This window comes from Macadamia integrifolia, chromosome 1 (genome assembly GCF_013358625.1).
Source record: "Macadamia integrifolia cultivar HAES 741 chromosome 1, SCU_Mint_v3, whole genome shotgun sequence".
NCBI lineage: Eukaryota > Viridiplantae > Streptophyta > Magnoliopsida > Proteales > Proteaceae > Macadamia > Macadamia integrifolia.
Window position 1 is genome coordinate 35,456,418 of NC_056557.1, and position 25,090 is coordinate 35,481,507.

The 25,090-nt window shown below is 37.4% G+C and overlaps 1 protein-coding gene across 5 annotated transcripts; it reads right to left on the minus strand.

Annotated features, from left to right (window-relative positions):
- Window positions 1-15,336: 15,336 nt before the first annotated feature.
- Window positions 15,337-24,824, minus strand: LOC122085552 (tRNA (guanine-N(7)-)-methyltransferase-like). Of its 5 annotated transcripts, none has more exons than XM_042654029.1 (3): window positions 24,486-24,824; window positions 21,825-22,027; window positions 15,337-16,575 (listed from the first exon to the last, which is right to left on the minus strand). In XM_042654029.1, exon 3 carries the CDS (start codon window positions 16,431-16,433, stop codon window positions 15,612-15,614), a length of 822 nt encoding a protein of 273 aa, XP_042509963.1. In that variant the 5' UTR covers window positions 16,434-16,575; window positions 21,825-22,027; window positions 24,486-24,824; the 3' UTR covers window positions 15,337-15,611. The 5 variants fall into 5 exon arrangements, with proteins under 5 accessions (XP_042509963.1, XP_042509991.1, XP_042509971.1 ...); XM_042654057.1 differs by lacking the exon at window positions 24,486-24,824 and having other exon boundaries at window positions 15,337-16,178; window positions 16,299-16,575; window positions 21,825-24,439; XM_042654037.1 differs by lacking the exon at window positions 24,486-24,824 and adding an exon at window positions 17,824-18,683 and having other exon boundaries at window positions 21,825-24,438.
- Window positions 24,825-25,090: the final 266 nt, after the last annotated feature.

A 25,090-nucleotide genomic window follows, 5' to 3' on the forward strand; every position in this document is an offset into this window, starting at 1 on the left:
TCAATTGTGGTAGGGTGCTTAAGTCCAAGGGAGAGGTCACTAATTTGAACCTCCTTCACTTAGTATAAATGTTGACATCCTTATTTCTCCCCTCCCTGGCTGCCCTCTCCTCTTGGAGTTTGCACGCCACCCTCGCCGACCTCTTGGGCTGTCACCCCTAGTGAACTATGGGGCCTTGGTAGGATTTATTAAATTAATAATAATAATAATTGCCATTCCACATGTTTTAGCTTTTGGTTGGAATTAGTTTTAGGGAAAAGGCTTTCAGAGCTTAAAGCGTATACAGCAGGCATTCTCACAATTTTTTGTCTTTTGTTTTTTTTTTTTTTTGAAAATAAAAGACACATTAATTAAATATAAATATGAGAGGATGTGGAGTATAGAGTACACTGGTTATTCGAAGAACCAATTCCCTTAGTTTATTTTCTTTATTTCTCCTCTGTTTTTTATGTGTGACAAGGGGTTGGTTAGTTAATTTGTGGTGATTTGTTAATATGGAGTCTATTCGATTAAAGAACTTAAAAGAGTGACTACCTTTTTAAGATTGCAAATCTGCTCGACTTATGATATCCTTACAAATTTAAAGGTTGTGGATTCACCCACCAATCCAAGCACCATACCTAAAAATCCTTTTGAGAATGTTACAAAAATGATCCATTAAAGGGTTATAAATGATTTTAACAAAAAAAAAAAATAGAAGCCTAAAAAGGTGAAATATTAATGTCTGACAGATTTGTTATTTTTCCACATCTCACAAGGCATCAATTCTATCACGTGATAGATGATGTGTCAATTTCAACCACTGGATAGAAAGGACATGGTCTAAATCAATCATGTGTCAAGTTTCAAAGTTTAACTCATTTAAATATCCCTTCATGTATTATCATGCATCTCATGTACTTCCTTGTATGTGTAATAGTACTCTAACAATTATTGTACATTCTCTCAACTTTAAGCAAGAACAAATGATTTGGATAGAAAAATCATGAAAATGAATGGCTCAGATCTGTCTTGTTAGTTGCGACATCTGGAAATGTAACAAACCATTGTAACACCAATATCTGCTCAAAAATAAATAAATTGAAAATTTTCTATCTTAAGCATTTACCAAGAGAAACAAAGAAAAGGTTTTCCTTGTAAGCAAAAAGCAGTGGCTTGGCCGCTTGGAATTGAGCTTCTAGTTCATTGGCAGAGACAGTTGGGCTCTAATGCAAGTCCAAGGATTGTGGTCCAGTGATCTTAGCTGACCCCTTTGTTGATCTCTTGTCTGGCCCTAAGTGGGTCTTGCTTGGCCCAGAGGCCTTGTACTAGCACCTAAAAAAAAAAATAGCTAGTGGCCCTTGAATCCCCTTCCTTGCTCTGGACTTTTAGCCTGTAATTAAGAAGTCATATATGTAAATTTTATATTTTTTTGGTAAATAAGTCATATATGTAATTGATGTTTATAAAGTTCAGAATTATTATTCCAGCAATTTATAATATTTTATAACAAATATATAAGTGTGAGATTTTTTTTTGCTAACAACTGGTATCCAAGCCTTCGGCCTGATTAGTCTCGTGGGCCTATACTGATCCCACAACTACATGAATCATTTAACTTTCACCGAAAATGGTGAAGAGCCCACACATTTGCAAAGGTCCCTTGCCAATTCAGCTACCGCTTGAGCTTTATAATTGTAGGATTTATATCTCCATATAAACATAAATAATAGGATTGTATCTATTGCAATATTGAAACACGAATAAGAAGGAAACACTACATACATTCACCAATGATCGAGATGAGTTGATCAATTGTCTTGAACCGGTCATGACTTGGTCTCTGTGCGACTAATGGAACTCTGGTTTCTCTCTCTCTCTTCATCTCTAATGCACTTCACTCAATGGGGCTCAAATGGAGAGGCCATTCCGGCCGGCAGGAATTGGCCTGGAAACATTAGCCACAGAGATTAAGCTGCTGAACATATGCACATTTTGTAATATCCACATCAACAAATATTGTAGAATTAGAAAACATATTAGGAATTATAACCTAAGTAAAAAGCAATGAACTACATTTTGGAAATTTAGAAGATAGTTTAGGATGGCCATAGTGTTGACCAAAGATAGATGCAAGGTGAATTAGGAGACTGAGGAAATGACATTTGTGAAGCATTATACATCATCTCTGTCATGTGCTACATTTACAATAAATGCATTCAGGTGGTTTGTTCCTCACTGATGAAATTGAATGTCTAAGTTGTATAAAACCTTATTGAAATTTGGGAAAAGAAAACTACATGCTTGTGTGTGTCTATGTATAGACATAGATGGGAGCAAAAAAGACTATGTCACCTCCACCTTATGTACTAAAGATGTCTTTGTGTGGCCTTATGTTGGTTTGTACACTAGCATGGTGGTTGTGCAAGAGGGTAGCATTATATTACCCTTGAAATATAATAAGCATCTTGCAAAAAATTCTTTAGTTTAATTTCATTTCTCTCATTTTTTTTCATTGGCTTATATGAAGCTTCTACTCAACTTGAGTAACCTCTAACATAGATTAACTTATAGCAATTAAAATTCAAATAAAGTCCACAGGCATTTTGTCACACCAAAGGTAAACCCGGTGATGATAAACTAGTGTCCACAAGATGTCGCATGACCCTTTTTATACATTTGGAGCCTTGTGCACTGGGTTGCTCTTCTCCTCCTTAGTCGGATCCAAATTAGTATCATTCGTTGTATATGAATAAGAAGAGGATACGGGTGACCATGGTGTCTCCATCTTTCACCACACACTCCTCCCAGAACTAGAGGTTGTTGATGCTGAAGACCGGGCATGTGATAGCAGAGACGAAATCCTAGTATGCCATAGTTGTCACGACTCCAAATTCAGCTTAATGGCACCTCCTGGCTATTATCTTTTATTCGTGGTTCATAAAGATATACCTAGTGAGGGGATTGGGGTTCAAATCCACTGTGCAAATTGATATTCTATCATTCTAACTAGCTATATAAGAATTGGACGAGGATGGCAAAGGGTCTGACTACAATTTGATATTATGGAGAGGGTGTTTCTCTAATAATGGCATCCTCAAGGAGGTGGCATTGTAGATTATCTTTTTGTGTAATTAAGATCCCATTTACTTGTAGGACCCACTTCGAAGTTGCTGAGGATGTTTGCTACTTCCCTCACACACTAGGGAGTGGGGAAACAAACACCTTTGAGAAGCTGCAACTTTAGCCTGCAACCATGAAGACGAATTGAGTCCTCTTTGAATTTTGGTTTTTGCGATTCTCTTGAGTCATGTATGTCTCTACCCTTTATGTTCGAGTTTCTCGTTCTTTCAGGTAAGTTCTTCGTTCATTCCAGTTAAGGTTTATTTAATTAATTAATTTATTATTATTATTTTTTAGATTCGTTATAAGTTGTAATTCCACATTTTGATTTGTTAGTTTATCAATTAATCTACGTCATCTTCCGCATTTATATCAATTTAGTTATTCTCCTTACATTTCTGTTCTTCTGGATATTATCATGTGTTCATATTATGTTGTACCAGTCAATTTTCTGATTTATATGGTTAATCTTTGTGATTATCAATTAACCTAGGGCATCTTCTGCATTTATATCAAGTGCACTTAATAGTATTTTCCTCAGGTTATGTATGGTTGCAAGGGGAATTAAAGGGAAGGGAAGTGAAATTTTCATACTTAAAAAAGAAATATATGTAATCATTACCCCATATGACTATATCATTACTTTAAATCATTCCATACTTGGTTATAAAATTTCACTTTATTTTATATCCAAAACACATTGCTATAATATGTAAAATAAAAATTACATGTAAAATGTATCATTACCAAATATGGTTAAAAAAAATCAAATAATTTATATAATCACATTGAATCACATGGGGTAATGATTATAAGCATTTCTTTTTTAAGTATAAAAATTTCACTTCCCTTCCCTTTCAATTGCCCTTACAAGCAAATAGAGCCTAATGAAGTTCTTCAAAAGATAGACTTTCCAATATTATTATAAGTTTTCATTCTCATTATAGATCATTATAGGAAAAGTGTGCTTCTACATTAATAGTATTTGCTAATGCCTATCTGAAATTTCAACATTTTTTTACATGGCATCTAAAATAATACATTTATTAGGGTATGTTAATATTTTAGAAATATATTCTTGTCTATGGCTTTCAGAAATGTCCTTTCTATTCTTACATTAGCATGAGTTAGTATTTCCTTAATTTTTCTGTTTTTCGAATCATTTATAGGGGTTTTAATGTATTTTAGGTTTTTTTTTTTTTAGGTTGACTTCTGTAGAATAGCTTCTTTTGAAGTTCTTTTTCTGTTTTATAGACTAAAAGTATCTTAGATTTGTTTCATTCTATTGTAAATTATGCCATTGGGTTAACTTTAAGGGGTCATTTGAGTTTTTTTTTTTTTTCTTTTTGTGCCTGCCTTCATTGTTCTTTCAAAACATGTTCGATAACCAAAACTTGAATATTGATTCCTTGAAAACTCACCCCAGCCCAACATAGGTACCATTCATCCTCGATTTAATCACACCTTGGCCTAATCTTAAGTTGGGTTCTCAAAGTTCAAACTTAACCCATTTGGGCTCAGCACAGGACGAGACTGGCCCAAATCCTATGGGGGTGAAATGACATAATTTTCCTTCCATTTCCCCATGAGCTAAGTTGTGTAACTTAAAATCTTTAGCATATGAATAAAGAAACTCTCTGAAAACTTATTTTTCTGTTCCCAAATGTAGGCCTCTTTTTTGTTTCTAAAAACAGAAACCGAAGACCATTTGTAAAGCAAAGGTAGTAACCAAACATGTTATTTTTGTGACAAAAACATTTTTTTGTTTTCCAAACATGAAAACAATTTTTTGAAATGTTATCAAACGGTGCCCTTTTCCCCCATCTTTATAATTTTTAACCGATAAAATCAGATAACGAGTCACAGTTTCACATAGAATAGCTAGATGACTATAATACAACAATCAACATTCTATTTAAAATCCAAAATGAAAAAGAGGTTATTCAACTTATGTAATTACAATAGAAAATCTTCATGAAGAAGAGGTTTGTACCACTAGAGAGAGTTGTCCAGTATGCCAATCAGAAATAGAAGAAAGGGACCATGCATTAGGATTATAGAGAAGGAATTTAGGTAAGAGTTCATAAGATCAAGGAGGGTTACCACTGAAAAGGTAAATTTAGGAAGATTAGAGCAACCCAATGCACAAGGCTCCTACTATTGCAAGGTCTGGGAGGGGCAAATGTATGCAGCCTTTGATGGAGGGCCTTACGGAAGAAAGGGAATGTCAGAGTAAGGAGGGGGAAGGAAGGGAATCACACAATCACATATTGGACAGATCCAAACAATTTCATTCAATAATCAAAACATTCTCCATTGTCTATCGGTTATGGCCAATATATAGGAAAGTAAAGACATAGAATTAAAAACTTAACTGAAATAGTAACTAGCCTAAACTAGGAAACAACCATAAAAGGAAACCAATGCGAGGAAAGAAATCCTAACTACTAATTTTATTTCCAACCCTTATTTGGACTAAAACCCAGGGTCGGACTGGTTTTTATTGGCCCTTGGATTTCAAAGCCGGTCATGCTAATCCAACCAGGTAAGTGCAGTTGTATCTGCATTAGCCTTAGCCCTGCTTCATAGGAGAGCATGGTTCGAGAACTCAGCCAAAACTTATGAAATTTCGCAAGTTTCGACCATATCCGCAGGGTCGAAACAATATGTCCTGTGACTTTTGAAAGTCACAGGTTTTGACCATGTTTCGACATGTTTCAACTAAATTCGATGAAATTTTTCATGTTTCAGTTGAAACATGAGAATTTTCAATCAAACCAACTGGTTTGACCCTTTGGGTGGAACCAGGTCCTATATAAGTTAGTTTGAAAAGAAACCCAAGTCTTCTTTAGCAGAATTCGATCCTCCCTTCTTAGTTTTTTCTCCTAGGGGTGGGAAACTTGGGGAAACAGCAATTTTTTGCCTAGCAAAGTTGAATCTAAGGGTGGTTCTTGCTTCAGCAACATAAGAAAGACAACTTGGACCAAAAAGTAAGTCCCAACTTCCCCAAAAATCTTTTTTTTTTTTATAGAATATACTTGTAAATAGAGTAAAATTATGTAATTTTTTTAAATGTTACTTAGGATGACCCAATCTACGCATTCACGGTGGCCAAATTTTTGTTTTTTTGTTTCATGTTAGTGTTTTTTTTTTTCCTGTTTTTTAAAACGCATTTACCTACAACATATTTTAGTCAACAACTCAGCGTAATGATTACCAAACCTTTGGTTCACCACACAAGTATGACTTTATGTGGTTTTTTTTTTTTTAATGAAACTAATGATGTGAATGTGTTAAAAATGTCTAAAATATGATGTATTTAAAAAAAAAAATGCAAAATAACACTATTTGGGGGTCGAAACCTAAGTTTCCACCAAACCGGGAAAAATTCCCTGGTTTCCGAGAAATTTCCTAGATTTCGACCGAAATTTTGGTCTCCCCAAGGGTTGAAACTCAATACCTTGAACCTTGTAGGAGATGCCGTTTCCAAGTTTAAAACGTAATAATATAGGAAGATTGAGAGGCAAAAATATATTGAGCATTTAACCTCTGTATCATGCATAATACAGTACAGCAAGGAGAAAGTTGATGGAAATAAGACAAATTTGTGTACTTACTTTGGTGGAGGATGCAAATGAGAATAAACCACAAAATTCTGACTTTCCAATAATTCTGCAAAGAGATGAAAATTAAATTAATGAGAGAGGCATTAACCAGAATCGATTCTCCTATGCAAAACTTCCATTATTTTTGGTGACCGACTGAGGCTTTAAGGTTGGCAAAAACTAATGGGATACTGAGAAGTGATAACTTATAGATGCAAAGATAGACAGTGCTAATTAGCTGAAAATTTCCATGCAATTACCATGTTGCTTTGTGTTGAATCTTGAGCATTTTCAAAATGAATACTTCCATTGAGAGAAATTTTCATAATAATATTGATCTGCCTTGCCTCCTGCACTCATTCTCTTCACACCTTTTCATTCTCCTATGAATAGAAATTAAATTAAATTCACAAATATCTTAACATAAAGTAGAGATAGAAATCTTACACTTATTATTGTAGAAGAAATACCTCACTTAGTATTGGTTGTAAAGCTTCTCGGCTTTCATTGTGTTTTGCATGATAAACACTTTCTGCCTGTAATACTCCATCTATAAAATTTGTAATGAGAGGCATGCCCACTAGTGATGGTTAGGCTTTATTGCCTTTTGTGATCTAGTATTACCTTAGGGATTAGGGCAATATTGGACAACTCCTTTTCCTTCTTTTGGCACTGTTGTGTTAGCATTGGACAATTCTGGATCTCCAAAAGTTTAAGAGAGGTCAGGTGAGAGAGTCCTTCATGTAGGGATTCAAGAATTGGGCAGTCCTTGATGCAAAACACCCCAAGATTGGTTGGAAGTAGGCCCTTTGGAATGGACATGAGAACACGACATCCACCAGTGGTGAGAGATGAACGAGAGGTAAGATTCTGAAGACCCAAGGTACGTAAGGGTTCAAGATTCTTACAATCCATAAGAAAAGAGCATTCCACAATCACCAACAGTCTAATATTCGTGAGTTTGTGCAGACCCTTGGGCAAGGAATTTAGCTTCCCACAATTTATAATCACTAGATCCCGAAGCACAGTGGGTAACCCCATATCCGAAAAGGATTCAAGAGTAGGATACTCTTTTATTTCTAATCTTTGAAGGGACATGAGTTTGTGCAGCCCCTCTGGCAGGGACTTTAGGTTCAAATATCCACCGAGTACAAATGATTGGAGAGATGTGAGGTTGGCCAGTAGTCCCATGGGCAGGGACTCCAAATTCTTGCAATTGATGATTTTCAATTCTTGAAGAGCAGGAGGTAGTGTTGTTTGCTGGAAGGACATAAGAGAAGGGCAACTTTCGATTACAAATTCTTGGAGAGATGTTAAAAGTGTGTAGCTCCTTGGGTAGTGACTCTGGATTCTCACAGTTTGATACTCCATCTCCACCTTCAAGCTTACCATTAGAACTCTTAGGCAACCTCTTGGACGACTGCCGCTGCAGCTGGAGTAACCGGTTTTCTCTCTCTTCCTTTCTCTTCATAAGGTCACTTTCAGACCTAGCCTGAGACATGGCATTCTTGGAGTTGACCCTAACTAGTTCTTGGAAATCATCACTATCAGTACTACTGGAACTCGACGAGGAGGAGGATGAGCTTCTGCTGCAGCTTCTGGGTAAGTAAGAGGCTAAATAGCCATTAGTTGAAGCTATATCGTCGATGTTTTGGGCATAGAAGGTCTTAGCTGTGGAGAAGAGTTTAATTGGTGCCTTCATGCACCGCTTGATCATTATAGTTTTATTGCTGATTTCTTTGTTGCTCATGTTAGGATACTCTAAAGAGATAACGAACAAAGAAGGTGAAGCAATGGGAAGGAAGGAACAGAAAGTTGCAGAGATGGGGAGGTTGGTTTTACGTTGATGATGGCCTCTCTATAGAGCACCTGCATATATATATATATATATATATATATATATATATATATATATATGAGAGAGAGAGAGAGAGAGAGAGAGAAATGGCATTGAACCATACGATAAGGGGTTATTAGAGAGAGATGATGGTTTTGAAGCATGTGATAAGTGGTTATCATAAACTATCAAAATAAATAAGAAGGGCATTAGATTATTTTATTTAAGACATATTAATGGTTGAAAATGGTAAGGGACATTTTCTTTTTTTAATGGATTAACTCCATTAAAGAGAAGGTTTTCCCTACTAGTGGAGAGAGAGGGAGAGAGAGAGAGAGGCGGGGGGAGGAGGGGAGAAGGAACAGATGATTAACTCATTATACTAATCTTTCACCCTACGGTGACATTTAAAAGAAAACTTGACCATCAAATTTGATGATACGGTGTTGAAGGAATTCAACCTCATAAATCGGTTTACAAGGTGATGAGACCTAAAGACCATATCAACCAACATCAATTTTCTTAAAAAGCTGATGTGGGATCAACCCCCATATCAGGTTATGGGAACGTAACATACCACCACATTTTCGAACCTGACCTCTACAGCAGTCCACTCCTGACTAGATATCCCTTTCTAAGCGACTCTCACTCTGCTCTAGGTTTTTTTTTTTTTTTTTTTGACAGATAGCCCTTTCCTAGGCTCTCACTCTGACACAGTTCCCTTAGTACGTGTTTGATTGCTTAAATCTATGGATTTACTTTCCATAGAATCGCAATTTTATGTTTTTGGACATGTTTGATTCTCTTAGAATTACATTTGTAAGGAACCAAATAATTTTCAAGAATAACCTTTTGTGAAAGAAAAGTCTTTCCTATCTAAGATTACCTTTATACGTAATCTCATATAGGAAACTGATCTGGTATCAAGCCCATATGGGATATATGGACTGTTACATTTGACATGTAAACTACATCTAAGAATACCCTTTGAAAAACAAAAATGAGAATCAAAATCTGATTTGACAGTTCTTATAAACACTCTCTATCCCAATTGATAGAATGACTTGTTTATCAAAAATATGATGCAGGTGGCGTGCTGAGCCATGCTTACCTGATTTGGAGAGGTTTGAAATTGATGAAGGAAAAAATGCACTTTTGGTTAAAACAATTTTGTGGGGCTGAAAATTTTCCATATGTTGATTTAATTGAAACTAGGTAGTAATTTTCGTCACTCTTGAGTTTGAATTAAAATGGATTCCATCACACATGGATTAATAAAGTTCCAAAACTATTGAAAAGTCAATCTTTTGACTTTAAAGTACAAAAGAAAGTTCAGTGCATCATCAGCCATGCTGTTGAGTATTTTGTCTTAATATTTTTATTTTTATTTTTTGGTAAAGATTTTGTCTTAATGATTTGGATCATAACAAATACTTTCTACCTGACTTTAAATTTCAGTCTCAAATTCAAATAAATAACATATCTTTTCATGTATAACAATATAAACTATTGGGTCTTGACTTGGATCATAGGACCAATACAGAGTTTTTGGATCTCGATTTGCCAATTAATTAAGTATTACAAAAGGGACTTTCTTTTATGAGGTTTCTAAACCCCAACCCAACCAACCCAATTCAACCCAAACTTCCATTGTTTCAAAGTTAAGAATACGATCGAGTTTCCTTTCCTCTATAATAAAGAGAGGACCTCTTAATTTATGGGATTTTACCCTCCAATTGAACTGAGAAAATGTATTTTGGACCTTCGTAAATAAGGGACAATAGTTCATGATAACACTAACTATTCTAAGACTCTAATTATAGAATCAAATCAGCCTCTCATGATCTCATCATCATGGATGGCGGAAACCTTTCTCCTTCCAATATACACTAAAATCCTTTATTATTTTTTTAATTAAATTTTAAATATATTAAAAAGAAAGAAGGAGAGAGGCTAAGCCTAGAACTAAAGTAGGCAAAGAACAAACCGACAAAAAAAAATAGATAAAACCAAATCAGAAAATACATAGGAAAAGGAAAATTAAAGGTCTCAAATTAACTTCTCACAGTTCTAAATAAGAAACTTAACTAACGAGAATGACCTTCCTAAGCTCTGCTGGCTGCCCCAGTATACTTTGGCATACCCCAAAGTGACTACAAGGCTTTGGAATGATCTTTGTTGTCACACCCTGTTCATACAAAATCGGATCGGTGACCGGGTTAACTCCGATTAACCCAACTTTGTCAGGATCATCTGATACAGTACCCCACCACAGCATACCCACATCTAAGATAAGTGTTCAAAAGTTCAGCGGAAGACTTAAATTACCTGTAAATATCCCCAATATACTTGATACCCAAGTTGTAGTATATAGCTAAGTACATGTGGGCCCGCAGACATGATATTTTCACAAAAAGAATAATAATTTACGTATCAAGTACACAAAAGGGGAGGTCATCAAAAAGCAAAATCCTGTACGGTGTCATTACTGCGGTCCCGCAACACAGCCCTTGCACGTGCAATCAGCACCGTGCTCATACTCCTCAGGGACCCACCAATCCTCATCAGGAAACTCAACTGTGGAGCTCGACTCTTGATCTTCAGGCTAGTGACCTGCAAAATCATCTAAAAGAGGTGCGCATGTGGGATGAGCTCACTAGCTCAGTAAGTGAAAGAAAAGACCATACAACAATCACATCCATATGCACTATATGCTATGCAATTCATTTTAAATCTTGTCCACCTAAACAACATTACTAAGTCTTTGGTTTTGTGCTACTTACAACCACAGTCCACGTATGCCTTGGGTACGAGCCGCGAACTCCATCTCGCGATACACCCATAGGATTGTCGGAGAAGGCCCACCATGAGTACTTAGAAAAGTAAAGTATGCCGACCACCGGCTCTCAACATAAAAGTAAATGACAGAAAAGTAAAGGTGCTGACTTCAGCAATTTAAAAGCGGTACGATTGGCCCTCTTGAATATACCACTGAGGTTGTCGACTGTCCTAATGATCAGCCGGGCGTATGTCTAACCGCCACAGTGACCCGACAATCACGACCATTGCTTCCCCCCAAGTGATAACCCAACACAGCAACCCCTGTTGGGAAGGGTCGTAGCACAGGAAATGAAAATCCTAAACCATATGCTCCTATATAACAAAGTACGATTGCATAGTGCCACCGCGTCCCATACCACGGGCCACCGATGCACTCGTTTCCAAGCCGACTACGGCGTCTAGTCTAATAATGTATCATGCATAGTAATCCAACCATTCATCACATAAGCACATCAATCATTTAGCATTGGAAATGTAAAACACAACACACATATCATAATCATTTGTTTATAATGCACAAGCAATTGCGTGCGAATGGCATATGAGGATGACTAATCTACACATAATTTGCATGATGACATGGCTAGTCTAGATACAATTGAATGATGCAAAACAAGCCTTAAAATAAAGTCAAATGTCCTCTCCACACTTACTTGTTGTGTACAAAAGCTCACGCTAGGTACGGGACGGGTGAGATCCGAAACGAGAAACGTAAGTTTCTAGTGGAATCTATCATAAGCGAATGGGTTAGTATTTCACCACCTTGGGGGTCAAAACTAACAAGATTTGATGTTTAAATCATGTTTAAAATCATAAAAGAAGGTTGCCCGCCCATTTTGGGCCCATTCGGATATAAAAATCTCGTTGGTGGGCCAGACAGCCCGCCTGTCTTCGCCCACCGGTCTTCTCAGGTGGGTGGGTTTGCCCACCGATTTTTACCCACTAATCTTCTCAGGCGGGCAAGATTTGCCCACTGGTCCAACCGATAGGCACCCTCAGGCGGGTTGGTTTGCCCGTTGGTCCCCGCCCACCAGTGGGAACCAAGGTCTGCCCCCTTAGGCGGGCAGCTTCGCCCGTCGGTCCTTGCCCACCTATGGGGGCAGAAATTTACTTTCTTTCTTGAAACATTCCTTAACCTTGGGAAAACCAAATGGGGTTGTTCCAATCACATCTTCCACACATCTAAGGTCTTATAAAGTGATTCTAACCTAGATCTAAGTTGGATTTAAGGATTGAAAAGCCATTTTACCTTCTTTGCTCAAGAACTCTTCCAAAATCCCAAAATCACCTCTTAGCTCAAGAAATCACCAATGCTTCTCAAATCTTGTAAACACTTCTTTAAACCTTTCAAAATCAACACATAGACCATCTATTAAACCTTAGATTCATCATCTCAAGTGGAATTTACAAGATCTCAAGGAACTCTACCCAAATCAAGGGTTTCACTTGGGGTTTGGTGAAAGTTTAAGAAGTGTAGTCTTCACTCACCTCAAATCATAGGCCTCTTGTTGGGGATCATTTTTCCGGTGTCTGAATGAGAAGATCAAACCTCGGCGTCGCGTAAAACCATTTTTTCCTCCTCTTTCTTTCCCTTTCTTCTTCTTCGTTTTCTTTTCTTCCTTTCTTTTCTCTCTCCTCTTTACTCTTCTCACCAACTCCTTAATACATTAAATGGGAAAAGGAGAAACACAATAAGTACTATTTATACTTAAATAATATTTAGCAACCACATGGGTGGGTCACTCAGGTGGGTAGATTCACCTGCCTGTGACCGCCCACCTATTGGTCGAAACTTAGCCAACAAGTGAGATTTCGATGGAATTCGACTATCGGCATGTATCTCACTCTCGGCACAAGATATATTATACACATACACTTTAGGATACGACTACATACCAACATTACCCGTACATGGCCTTATGATACGTGCATGTACACGGCATGGGTACACCCGTCTCCTCTGGCACTGACTCGGACTTGTCTGGCCAACCTGTGTTCAAAGTCACCCTTGCCATCATGGTCCATAAGGAACCCGCCTTAATCCTCTCTAATTCGGGTCCTGCATGGTTAAACCGGGTCAACCGTGTAATTAAACCAAGTTTTAAAAAGTAGGGTACCACATTTGTGGTTTCTATTATTGATGATTCTTGTGTTCCTTCCAACCCATAAGCACCAAACGATTACATGAAGAATCAAAATTAACTTCTCTCTCTTTTCTTTTCATTTTTTTTTTTATTTTTTTTATTTTTTTTTTTTTTTTTTTTTTTTTTTTAATTTTTTTTTTTTTTTTTATATCAATTCCTAGTCAGTCATTAAACTTGCTTAATATTTTTTTTTTTTTACATGAGAAAGTAGCATATTTGGATGTAAGAGACTGAAGATGAAAAGAATTAAGCCTTTTGAAGGGGATGGTGTCCTATATATATTGCAATAGCATTATTAATCAATATTTACCAATGCATATTGTTTTGGTAAATAACATTTGAAAATTTTAATTGAAAGCTATTTTTCAAAATTTTGTATCACTGTTTCAGTAAAATAATATATACTTATTTTCATTTTTATAGACAATCCTATATAATATTTTTCTATGGAATAAATGAAACTTCGTAGGTTCTTTATTGTGGTATTTATCTCTTTGATTGGTTTGAGAGCAATATTGTCTTTATTCTTTAAAAGATTTAACTTTTCATATAAACAATACTATTATTAATAACCAAAGTTGCTGAAAAAATTGTACTTATTTACATCTACATTAAACAACTTTGGAAAATAAGATAAGGGACAATCAAAATGAGTTTACAACTTCTTATTTCACTAGTTTGTGACGACAAGTGCACCCTTAATAGCAATACATGTGAAAGAATACCCTACCCAAATATGTTGTTGGTATACCATGTGGGAAAATGGACCTTCTTTCTTTGGCAAGCATTTTTTTTTTTTTTTCCTGAAGTAAAATTCAATTCAATTAGGTTTAGGAATACTTGTCGATCATGTATTAGTTCGTTTTGAACCCCCAACGGCCTAAAATCAAAGGCACAGGTTGATCTCTCCGGTTAGAGATTGCATTCATTTATTCAACTTGACACATGGGAAGGGCTTACTCTTTGTCTGGCTTGGATTGGTCTCGCACACCTAGATGATTGAGAATCTCAAGAACCTTTTTGGACGTCCGTCTTGCAGGGCATATACGACAAGTTTAATGAGAGTATCGTCTTAATTTAGTATGACAGTGTTTAGAATGACAGGAAATGACATGCAACAATATGGAAAATGACAAAAATTAGTAAATCAAGAGTGAAAATCTTAAATAAAAAGGAGTTTAGATGGTTTAATATTGGTTTTGGTGGGTTGAAAACCAAATTGGACAATTTTATAAGTGTTAATTTGATAATGTTAATGTGGTAATTAAGGTCTGCAAGATAGTTAATCCTGCTGATATCATAATTGACTTTTGTGTGCTTGGATTGGGATCCTCCGCGTTGGTTATCATCAAAGTTTGTCCACATTTTTTAGCCTTTGTTTTCTATAATTCAGGGTATACTTCTTGTTGTAACCAAAATGGTGACCTAAAAAGTTGAAACATTTTAATTGCTCTATGTTTTATTTTCAAAAGTTATTTAGATAAAAGATAAAAACGATTTTAAAATAAAGAACTGTCATCATCTTGCACTCTTTTTTATACAATTATGAAACAAGAACTCTCCCCGTTATCGGAAAAAAAAAAAAGTGTGTTATACTACAAGGGTAAAAGGGTAAGATGATAAAGGCTAATTCATTTTCACCAACTTTGAGCATAACAAGATTTTTCCTTCTTTAACATAGTATTAACCACCAAAAGGTAAGGCTATGTCTTCCCTCCCTGTGCTGCTCGCACTCTCCAAGTCTTAGTTTTCCACACTATTGTTTAAGGTTGCAAATGTGAAAAAAATGTATCATCACAAAGAAAAATTATAAAACAGAGTAATAAATATCAAAACTCTCAGTTATTATGGTTCTTAATTGATAAAACAAAAATTAGCAATCTGTAAAAAGGGAAATGGCAAACCCAGACAATGCAGATCAATGCATATGTAGGCTACTATATAGCTGGAAACATTGTAATGTAATTGTTTCCTGTAGCTATCACATGCTAATCCATTCCAATCAATCTGTCTGGACCTGCCTTCAGTGCCATCTTTCAGTTCTTACCAAAGACCCTAGTTTCACCATTCTTCCATTTCTATTCACCCGCTATCTTCCTGAGGGGCTGCTATGCGTCTGTAAACTGCTTGAAAAGTCTGACCTCCATTTCGAGCCACCTTCTGCCCTTCCTCTGTAGCAGAAGTCAAGAGCTTCACCACTGGGTCAGCTTTAAGCTCTTCTTCTGTGAGTGCTTCAAAGAGAGGGTGACCCTCCAAACAAGTCTTCATCCAATCCCCAAGCTCTTCCACGTCAGTAATTGTGTATATCATACCGCCTACTTCAAGTGTGTAAGCATACTCATCAAGCAAGTGTGGGCTTATCACTCGACGACGATGATTCTTCTCCTTAAAGTGAGGATCCGGGAACAAGAAGAACATTTTCAGCAGTTGCCCTTTCTGGAAGAAATTTGGAATATATTTCATCGAATTGGTCCGAACCACAGAGATGTTTTGGTACTGTCCAGGGTTCGCTTCCCTCAAGGCCAAGATCCGTTCATGGACATATTCTGTTACTTTATCCCTAAGCTCCATTCCAATCATTAGAGTTTTAGGAAAGAGTGTTGCTAGGCTGACAAGCAAGCCTCCAAAGCCACAACCAATGTCTGCAAACTGGATTCTTTTTGAACAGTCAGTGGGAGATGGTGCTTGGTGTATGCCGGTCACATCACCATTGTCATCACTGATTTCATTTGATGCGAAGAAATGTGGATAATGGAGGGAATAATCTACCTGTGAAGGTGTGATGGGGACTGGGAAGTGGGAATCACTCAGTGGGTTGCTGTGCGCTCGTGCTCTGTAGAAACGCTTCCTAGGTAGGTGGCTTGATTTGCTGATCTTTGGGTTTGGCATTTTATTTTCAGACATGATAACTATAATGAATCACCCGTCTGCCGCCAAGGCTGAATAGTTGTTGCAGGCAAAAATTGTATTACTCTCAAATCTTGAATGGAGCAAGAAATCTGATCCTGTGCTCTTCTATGGTGTTCTTTGACAGCATCTATATCTCCTGGAAGACGAAACTTTGTTAGGCCAACACCAAGGTAATTAAGTACCAAGAGTGAAAAATTGTATAAGAATTAGTGGAATAATAGAGGCTAAACCATTAAAAAGTCCTTAAACAATTCACAAGAATATAGTCAAGAGTATCCAACTGGATAAATCTTCAAGGAAATGCAACAGGTCTCCACAGACGTAAAAGAACAAAGATTCTGTCATATAAAAAAATAGAATTTGACCTCAACTTCGGGCTGTTTCGGTATGATATCTATTTCAATTTCATGGGGTCATGATAAATTGAACTTAGGGTATTCAGTATGATTCTCTCTCCATCAATCCCCACACAATTTTCCTCTCCCTTCTCTTAGTTTCTCTCCTGGTTTTCCTTCCCCATACATCTTATCAAGCTTTCGCCTCCCCTGATTTTTAATTTTGGAAACCCTTTCCTTATCTCTCGCAAACCACTGACCAATCTCCACTACTTCCGTCTTGTGTTCCATCAAATGCAGATGCCCAACACGTTCACTTGGCATGCCATGATTAGAGCTCATTCAAGAACAAGAAACACATGTATCTGCATTTCTTTGTATAAAGAAATGTTGTAGAGAGGTGCCAAACCCAATGGAATCACCTTGTCATTTGTTTCCAAGACGTGTGCTGATGTGGGAAACATAGAGATTTTATTGGGTCTTCAGGGTCAGATTCTGGTGCTTGGAATCTGTTCGCATGTCTTCAGGGTCATGTCAATGCAGGAATGATTGCATGAATATACTTAGGCGACCACCAGTTCTAGGATGTTGAAAGGTGATTGAGGGTAATAACTTAAATGAGAACTGATAATATTATCACTAGAACATAAGAGAGACGCATTTTTTGGGTAGTTGGAAGTGCTTTTTCCTTTCCATACCTAGCCTACTTGGTCCTCCTGATGTTTTGGCATCTATAGTCAGAACTACCATCTATGTACTTGCGCAGTTAGGAATTACCCCCCCCCCACAATGTTAATTCGAGATATATTTGGGCAAACATCCATTCAAGATCTAGCTTAGCAGATTAGGATCTAAAATTTAAAGAATCATTTATTGGCACCTGAAAGAGTTGCTCGTTTTTCTTAGTAGATAACAAATGAGATTTAACAACAAAGAAAATGGAAGAGTACAATTCATGAGATACAGCGATAACATGAGGCTGAACCCAAAAAAGAAAAACACGGGCTAAGTCATGGAGTTGTGCCCCATGTTGCCTAACTGCCCCGTACCTTGTTAGTTTGTCAGCTAAAGTATTTGCAGACCTCATCTTCCAAGAGAATGAAAAACTTGTTTGAGCAGACAAGGACATGGCCTTCCTAATTAGATGATGATATCTGAGTGCCACTGTCATAAGAGTGTCCACCAAACCATGAGAAAGAGAGACTTCCAAACCCTTGATGGCTCTCCATGTGGCATCTTCCTCTCCCTCGGTTCTTCCCAAACTTCCCTTTTAATAAAGAATCCTGAGAAGTCACCACGTGGCATGCACGCATCTGAAGGCATCAGATCAGCCAATTCCCAGCCTGATCCAATGATCCTACCCAATCCATTGCACCGCTCCAGAATCCCATAGTGATCAGAATCGGCTGACCCCAATTCCAATTCAAATCAGCCGATTCCCACTATCTGCTTGGCGTAGAACAAGAGTAGGCTATAGGACATCCCTCCATAATCTCTAAAAGCCCCATCAACACCTGATATGCCAAGGTTACCTAGTGAACAGCGCTCCATGATCAGTTTGATGGCATTATGAAGAGGGGCGCCAGACAGCTGAATCTGCACTGGAACCTCTCTAGAAGGAGCCACAAGCTCCCAGTGTCTCAAAAATAAAGGACCATAAATACTGCCAAAATCCTCCAAACTAGAGGCCCACCCAGCAGTAACATGATATCAATCTCCTGTTGAAAAGTTCTCATCCAACCTCTAAGCATGCTGTTAATCCTCCTCCCAAATAGTCCAAAATGCAGATCAGAAAGGCATCATCAAATCATTTTTGCCCTCTTGTCCAAAGTGACTGATTGCCAAGAATCAATAAGTTTTTGGGCCCATCCTACTTTAACTCAAAAGAAAGCCAAGTGATGTGCCCGTACTGCACAAGAGAAATGGCATAAAAAAACAAATGACAAACAGATTCCCCACTCAATTTGCAGAGAAGAGAAACCAGATGAAAATAAAGTTTCTCATACTGCCCACTCAACTTACCCTCTGAAATTTGCATTCTATTCTGGTTTAGATGCTCAGGCTGTATTCTACCTTCCTACAACAAAATTTTTATTTCTGAACAGGAGAATAAATAAAGGATCTACGATAAAACCACAAAAGCCAAAGAAATTAAAGCAGACCACTCCAAAAATTGGTCCTATGTTAATATATATGGGATATGGGCTTTAATTCTTATTTGTAATGGGATGAATTATAAGGACGAAAAGTAGGGCTCTAAAGAGGTGTACAAAAATATATATTTAATTAATAGTTGGGTCCACAGTCCACTAGGTAATATAGTTGGCACTAGTTAGTCATTAAAGAGTTCAACTACGGTAGTCATGTGAGCCCCAAGTTATCTAGAAGAGACTTCAAAATTTTTAAATTAAGTATTTTAGAGTCCTTATTAGTTAAGTTAGTTTAGGTACCTATGAGTTTTAGATTTAAAAAAATCTCTTTTTCTTCTCATAAATAGGCATAATCATCCCCCATGATGATGGTCAATGGAATATAATACAGAATTTGGATTTACATTGTGTAGCAAAGAAGATACCTCTTTTCTCTCTCGTCTCCCGTATACCTCTTTTCTCTCGCTTCCTTTTCTTTAGTTACTATTTACAGTAACTATTCACAGTCCCATAACAGCCCCCACCTCTTCTCTTCCTGCTTTTCTTTCTTCTCTCTTTCTTTCCCCAATGCACTACTGAAACCAGGAAATCAGCAAAGTCGCTTTCAACCCCGTTTTATGATTTTATCAGAAAATAAATAAAATATGGGCGGTGGCTGTGTAGCATCTGATCTGACCTCTGATTCCTTGAATGGAATCTAGTATTGGTTGGCTACAACAATTTTAGTATCAAATCCTAATGTAGTCTTAGATACCTTTATCTTCAATACTAGAGTTCATTTACCCGATAGGAAGACTTCTTCCTTATTCATAGGTAAAGACCAGAATGAGAATCTCATCTCGAAATCCCTGGTAGAATGTTGTCTAAGATAAATGAGATCAATGCTGAATCTAATGTTGATGTTTTCATCGAATTTTCAGCTTTTTCCTATTTTGATGGTGCTAGATGTCATGCATTTCCTTCTTTCAAACATGTCATCATAGTTGGTCAATCATGGAAGGGAACTCATTTATGTTAAAACCCATCAGAGATGAGACATGCTCAATATCCATTTCACAAGTAACTTTACATAAATCCGAAAAGGCAACCCCCATCCCCCATACCCCCCCCCCAAAAAAAAAAATCATTGTTTGAGAGAATTATTTGAGAAATTGAGAAGCATTGCTCTGACACTAATTCTGGAAACCTACAGCCTCCTAGCAATGCTATTATCTTGACAACCAATACTATATAAAAAAAAAAAATTCCTAGTCTAATCAAAGAGAGAGAGGTCTGCTGTCGATTCATTCCTGAACACTTGATTATAGAATTGAAACCAAAGGTAAAAGATGAAATAGAAGAAAATAGCATAAAATAGTAGTAGCTCTGCAGTAAGAGCTGCAAAATAGCAACAAAATTTACGGCAAATAAACAGAAGAAGGTCCACTGGTTTCTCCTTCAAATTTCCATCCCCTCCGACATCCAGCTCCTACAGAGTGAAAAATTCCAAGACAGAAGAGGAACGAATATAAAAACAGACTCACTGATTTGGGATTTCCCATGCTACCTGATCCATCATAAAGCAGTCTTATGACTTCTAACCATACCTTCTACTGACCATATTTTCTAACCCCTTGCTCAAAGTAATTAGCAGTAATACATGTTCTTCCTAATGGCTCATTTAAAAACATAAAAACCTTGAACTACTTACGAACAAAGCCCCTTACTACTAAATCCCAAATCCAAATAATGAAGAGCCAATATAGATTTTGGCCCACTTTATTAAGGTACTCCATTAAAACCATAGTTGTCACGGCGTCAAATCGATCCAAGGCAGTGGAGGGGTGGCTAATCGATTTGGCGATGAATCGCCCATTATGGCGTTGCCATGGCGGTCAAATCGCCTATGTGTCATTTTTTATCTTTCCTATTTTCTAAAGTTATTTAGTATGCTATTTTTTTATTTTCCCTATTTTCTAAAGTTATTTAGCATGCTACAAGCCTATAATATATACCCTATAACATATAAAACCAACATTAAGTAATATTAGATATCAAAAATCAACATAGCCTTATCAAAATCACCCTGCATTTTACAAAAAATCGACCGCCTAGTGAATCAGGCGTGACCTGGAGTCCATGGCGGTGCCATGGTGACGCCTATCAGCCAATGGCGACTGCCATTTGTGAGTCACGTAAATCGTAGCACTGCCATAAACTTCTTTTTCAGCCAGGACGCCAAATCGCCGCCTTGGCGACGCCTGGGCGACGCCATGACAACTATGATTAAAACAAAATAGAACCCATCATGATCATTTGATGGTAAATGGCAGCGCCAAGGGAATGCTCCCACAATACTCATGTTACTTCTTACTATAAAAAAATTTATTTTTGCCTAGTCGAGGCAATTAGACACTGTTGAACATACAGATATACTTGTTATCTATCACTATAATGCTGGCCTCAGCAATTTAGTAGCAATTTAAAGATTTGTTATGGATGTGATAAAACCTAACAGTTGAGTGTTCTTCAAACACATCGCTGGGAGGCCTATACTAGAGATCAGGAACAAGAAAAACAGCTGACCAGGTTTCAAAGGCTTTATAATTAAGGATATTGTCTCAAAAACTACACAATTAAAAATTGTTCATACTCTGAAACAAAAGGAGTCTTGGGAAGGATGGGAAAGAAGGCTTATATGCAAGATTCTCTTTCCCTTCAAGAGAAGAAGACAATAATTCAACTACAAGATATAGGAGATTCAGGTTAGATAATTGAAACGATTTACCATTTCTATTATGCTTATTTACATATTCAAATGTTGGTAGAAATGCTCTTAGGCGCTCACACAAACACACACAACATACGCACAGAATTCTATTACAAACTGAAAATAGACAAGAATAAGAAGAAAAACCAACCTAGCTGAAGTTTCAAGGCATCTGAGGGGCTATTCAGTTCCTCTTCTGTTCGCTTCTCATCAGTTGCAGCTGACTTTCCCAACAAAGAAAGAGAGAGATTCTCTGTCGGTTATTGAATATTTGCAGGGGCAATGGCGACTGCCGGTGACAAAACAGGTTCGGAGATAGCAGCGGCAGTGACGGTGGCTCCTCTTCTATGGTCCCTGCGGTTTAGTTTTGAGACTTGGGAGGTTTCAGTGGGGGTTGAGATAATAAACTCTTGTTTGCTCAAAGTGAGCAATGAGCTTAACTTTAGTGGGTTGTGCTAAGAGCCCAAGCCCATTAATGGGTAACCATAAAAACCAACCTAAACTGTAGAAAATTACAGCCAAGTCTTACTCCATATCATTCATCATCCAAACTATTGTTCTTAGAAGGAAATTTAGTCTCCAATGCTATATTTGGAATGCACTCTCATAATAGATTTTGGGTTTAGAACGTATTTATGGATCGGCTCGGATGATTCCCCTAAGGTGCTACATGTGTTTGACTCCTCTCATCTCCTTGGGGCCACTCACATGGGGGTGTTTAGTGCTCTTCACTTTTCGATGAAAGTTGAATGGTTCTTATTGAATCTCAGTATGACCCAGTCCATGCAGTTGTGGGGTAAGTATAGACCTGCCGAACTAGTCAAGCTGGATGAATTCTGAAATCCTTTTTTTTTTAAACTTTGAAGTGTTGTAGATCTAGTATCTATTCCAAGAATGCATACCAAACACAGCCTAAATGCTCCAAGAAAGTAGAATTTTTCCTCTTGGCATTGTTCTTCTAGTTTTCTAGCGGTCAATAAAAATTTGGTTGAGCGGAATATCAAAGTGGATCATATTGTACACACAGTACATATGGTGTTATCAACACAGTAGAGTCTGCGTAAACAGAGCAGTACAACTCGTAGAGTGACATACTAGTGATTATAGTGATCTAGCATAGTATCAAAGATGGTAGGGCATCAGTAGAGAGTATCAATTATGGTCCCATAGTGCTTGATGAGGTGTACAGAAGAGTGTCATCAGGGGTAGTTTGGTCACTATACAACATAAAAAACAGTGAGTACAACTTGCAAAGTTCCTCTAGCCAATTGTCATGAGACTGGTACTATGGTTATGAGTTTGGTCACTCAACCAACCAACACTCCACTCATCACCACTACACATTACTAATGGTATTTTGGTAATTTCAATGTGCTCATGATTGAATGAGGTGGTTAAAAGTGATGACGTGGTAGTGTATGGTTAGAGTTATAATATAGTAGTGATGAGTGGAGTGTTAGAGGTTGGTTGAGTGCAGTGGGTGTAGCAATGGGTGCAGCAGTGGTACGTGTTGTGGATTTCTGAGCTCGATATCGAGAATCTTGACCCATTTATGTTCAAGGAAAACTTGGTCATTGAATATGAATTTTTTTAGCTTCTACGTCTTCAGCAAAGTTGTATATTATATCATAATCTTTCCAACACATCTAAATTTGCCTTGATCCAATATTGGATGAAGAAGATACGGCCAACAGAAATTTTAAGAGAAATTTATCATTTTAAATTATAAAGTTTGATGATGGGATGACCTGGAAGTTTGTAGAGCTTTGAGTCGTGATCACAACACAAGTCATTTCGTCAAATTCTGAGTCTATATAAGGGAGAAACGACCTTTTCCACACGATCGATCCGAAAATGTTCAAAAATCAAGTTGGAAGAGCTTCCAATGTTGGTTTTATGTCTACAAGGATGTATATGTATCTTTTCTTTTCCAAAGTTGTAAGGGCCTTTTTACAATTTCTAAAAAATCCTAGTTGATTCAATCGGATGCTCCATATTAGATGCGAGTGGTATGCAGAATTTTTTTTAAGTTTTTTGGAAGCCAAAGGGCTCTATGTAATTTGTAGAACTTCAATATCTGAGGTGGTGCCACATGGCCCTTATTTCAAATCCATGATCGTCATTGATTTGCGTTGACATACAGTTTTAATGATCAATAGATGATATTCTTTAATTCATTTGTTTCAATGGTGGTGACGGGTGAACTATAAATAATGCACTAAAGGTTTCAACTTTAGAACATCAAGTCTTGGTGGATTCGAACCACCATACCTGGGTATTACCCCATGTGCTCTACCAGTTTGAGCCAAAGAATCCTAATTACATACAAGCAATCACAAAAATCAATCACAACAGTAATAGAAAGACTACTAACAACATTATGGTTAATGCTGTTCCCTGGAAAGCTATTGGGTTTGGGCAATTTTGGTCCAAAAAAAAAAAAACACAGCAGTACATGAAGCTGTTCATCGATTTCAGAGAGACAGACAGAGAGAGAGAGAGAGAGAGGCAACAAACACAATGCCTACATCGATTACATGAAGCAAAACCATGAGATTTCTTCATCGCATTTCAGAGAGATGGGGAGAGACAGAAAAAATTTCTTCATCGCATCTAACAGACACAGTGCATAGCTAAACAATTTAACAGAAAAAAAAAAAAAAACCTGCACCACATGAAATTTCTTCAACGATTTCAGAGAGAGAGAGATTGGAGAAACACATTTATAAAGAACCAAGAAAAAACCAGATCTGAGATTAGGAGATGCTTAGCTGATCTTTCGTAAGAGATTAAGAACCAAGGAAAAACGAACCCTCAGATTAGGGTTATGTATTCAAACGCCTAAATAAACCAGACTTTGCTTGCTTATAAGCTTCGGGAGAGCGCGCTTCAGGCGAGAGAGATCAGAGATCGCAGCCACATCAGGCGCTTCAGGCGAGTTCAGGTAAGCAATCGATGAAGGACTTCCACTTCAGCAGGGCGAGAGAGAGAACAGAGAATGCGACAGCGCGAGAGAGGAGGTATACACTGATACAAACATCGGCTGGTTTCTTTGTTCCCGATCTGAGAAAGATTCCAGTGAAGAGGTTGCAGAGAACATGGTGTGCGAGAAAGAGAAGAGAGCCCCAGAGAGGATTATGAAATCGAGATGTGGGGAGGGATTTTGTCATGTTCGACCTAACATCTCAAACCGGTTTGGTTTGGTCTGGAAACCAATCGTTTTGGGTTGAGTTTTATTCTGCCAAAACCAGTTTCATATACTCACCTTCTCTCACTTCATCCTAGCCGTTACACGTCGGCACCACCACGTGTCGCCTTATGCACCTAGAATAACACAAGAATAACAGAGGATCTAGATCCGGCTGCCTTGACGGTTGAACTATGGTCTGACCAATGGTTTCAAGTAACATGATCGTA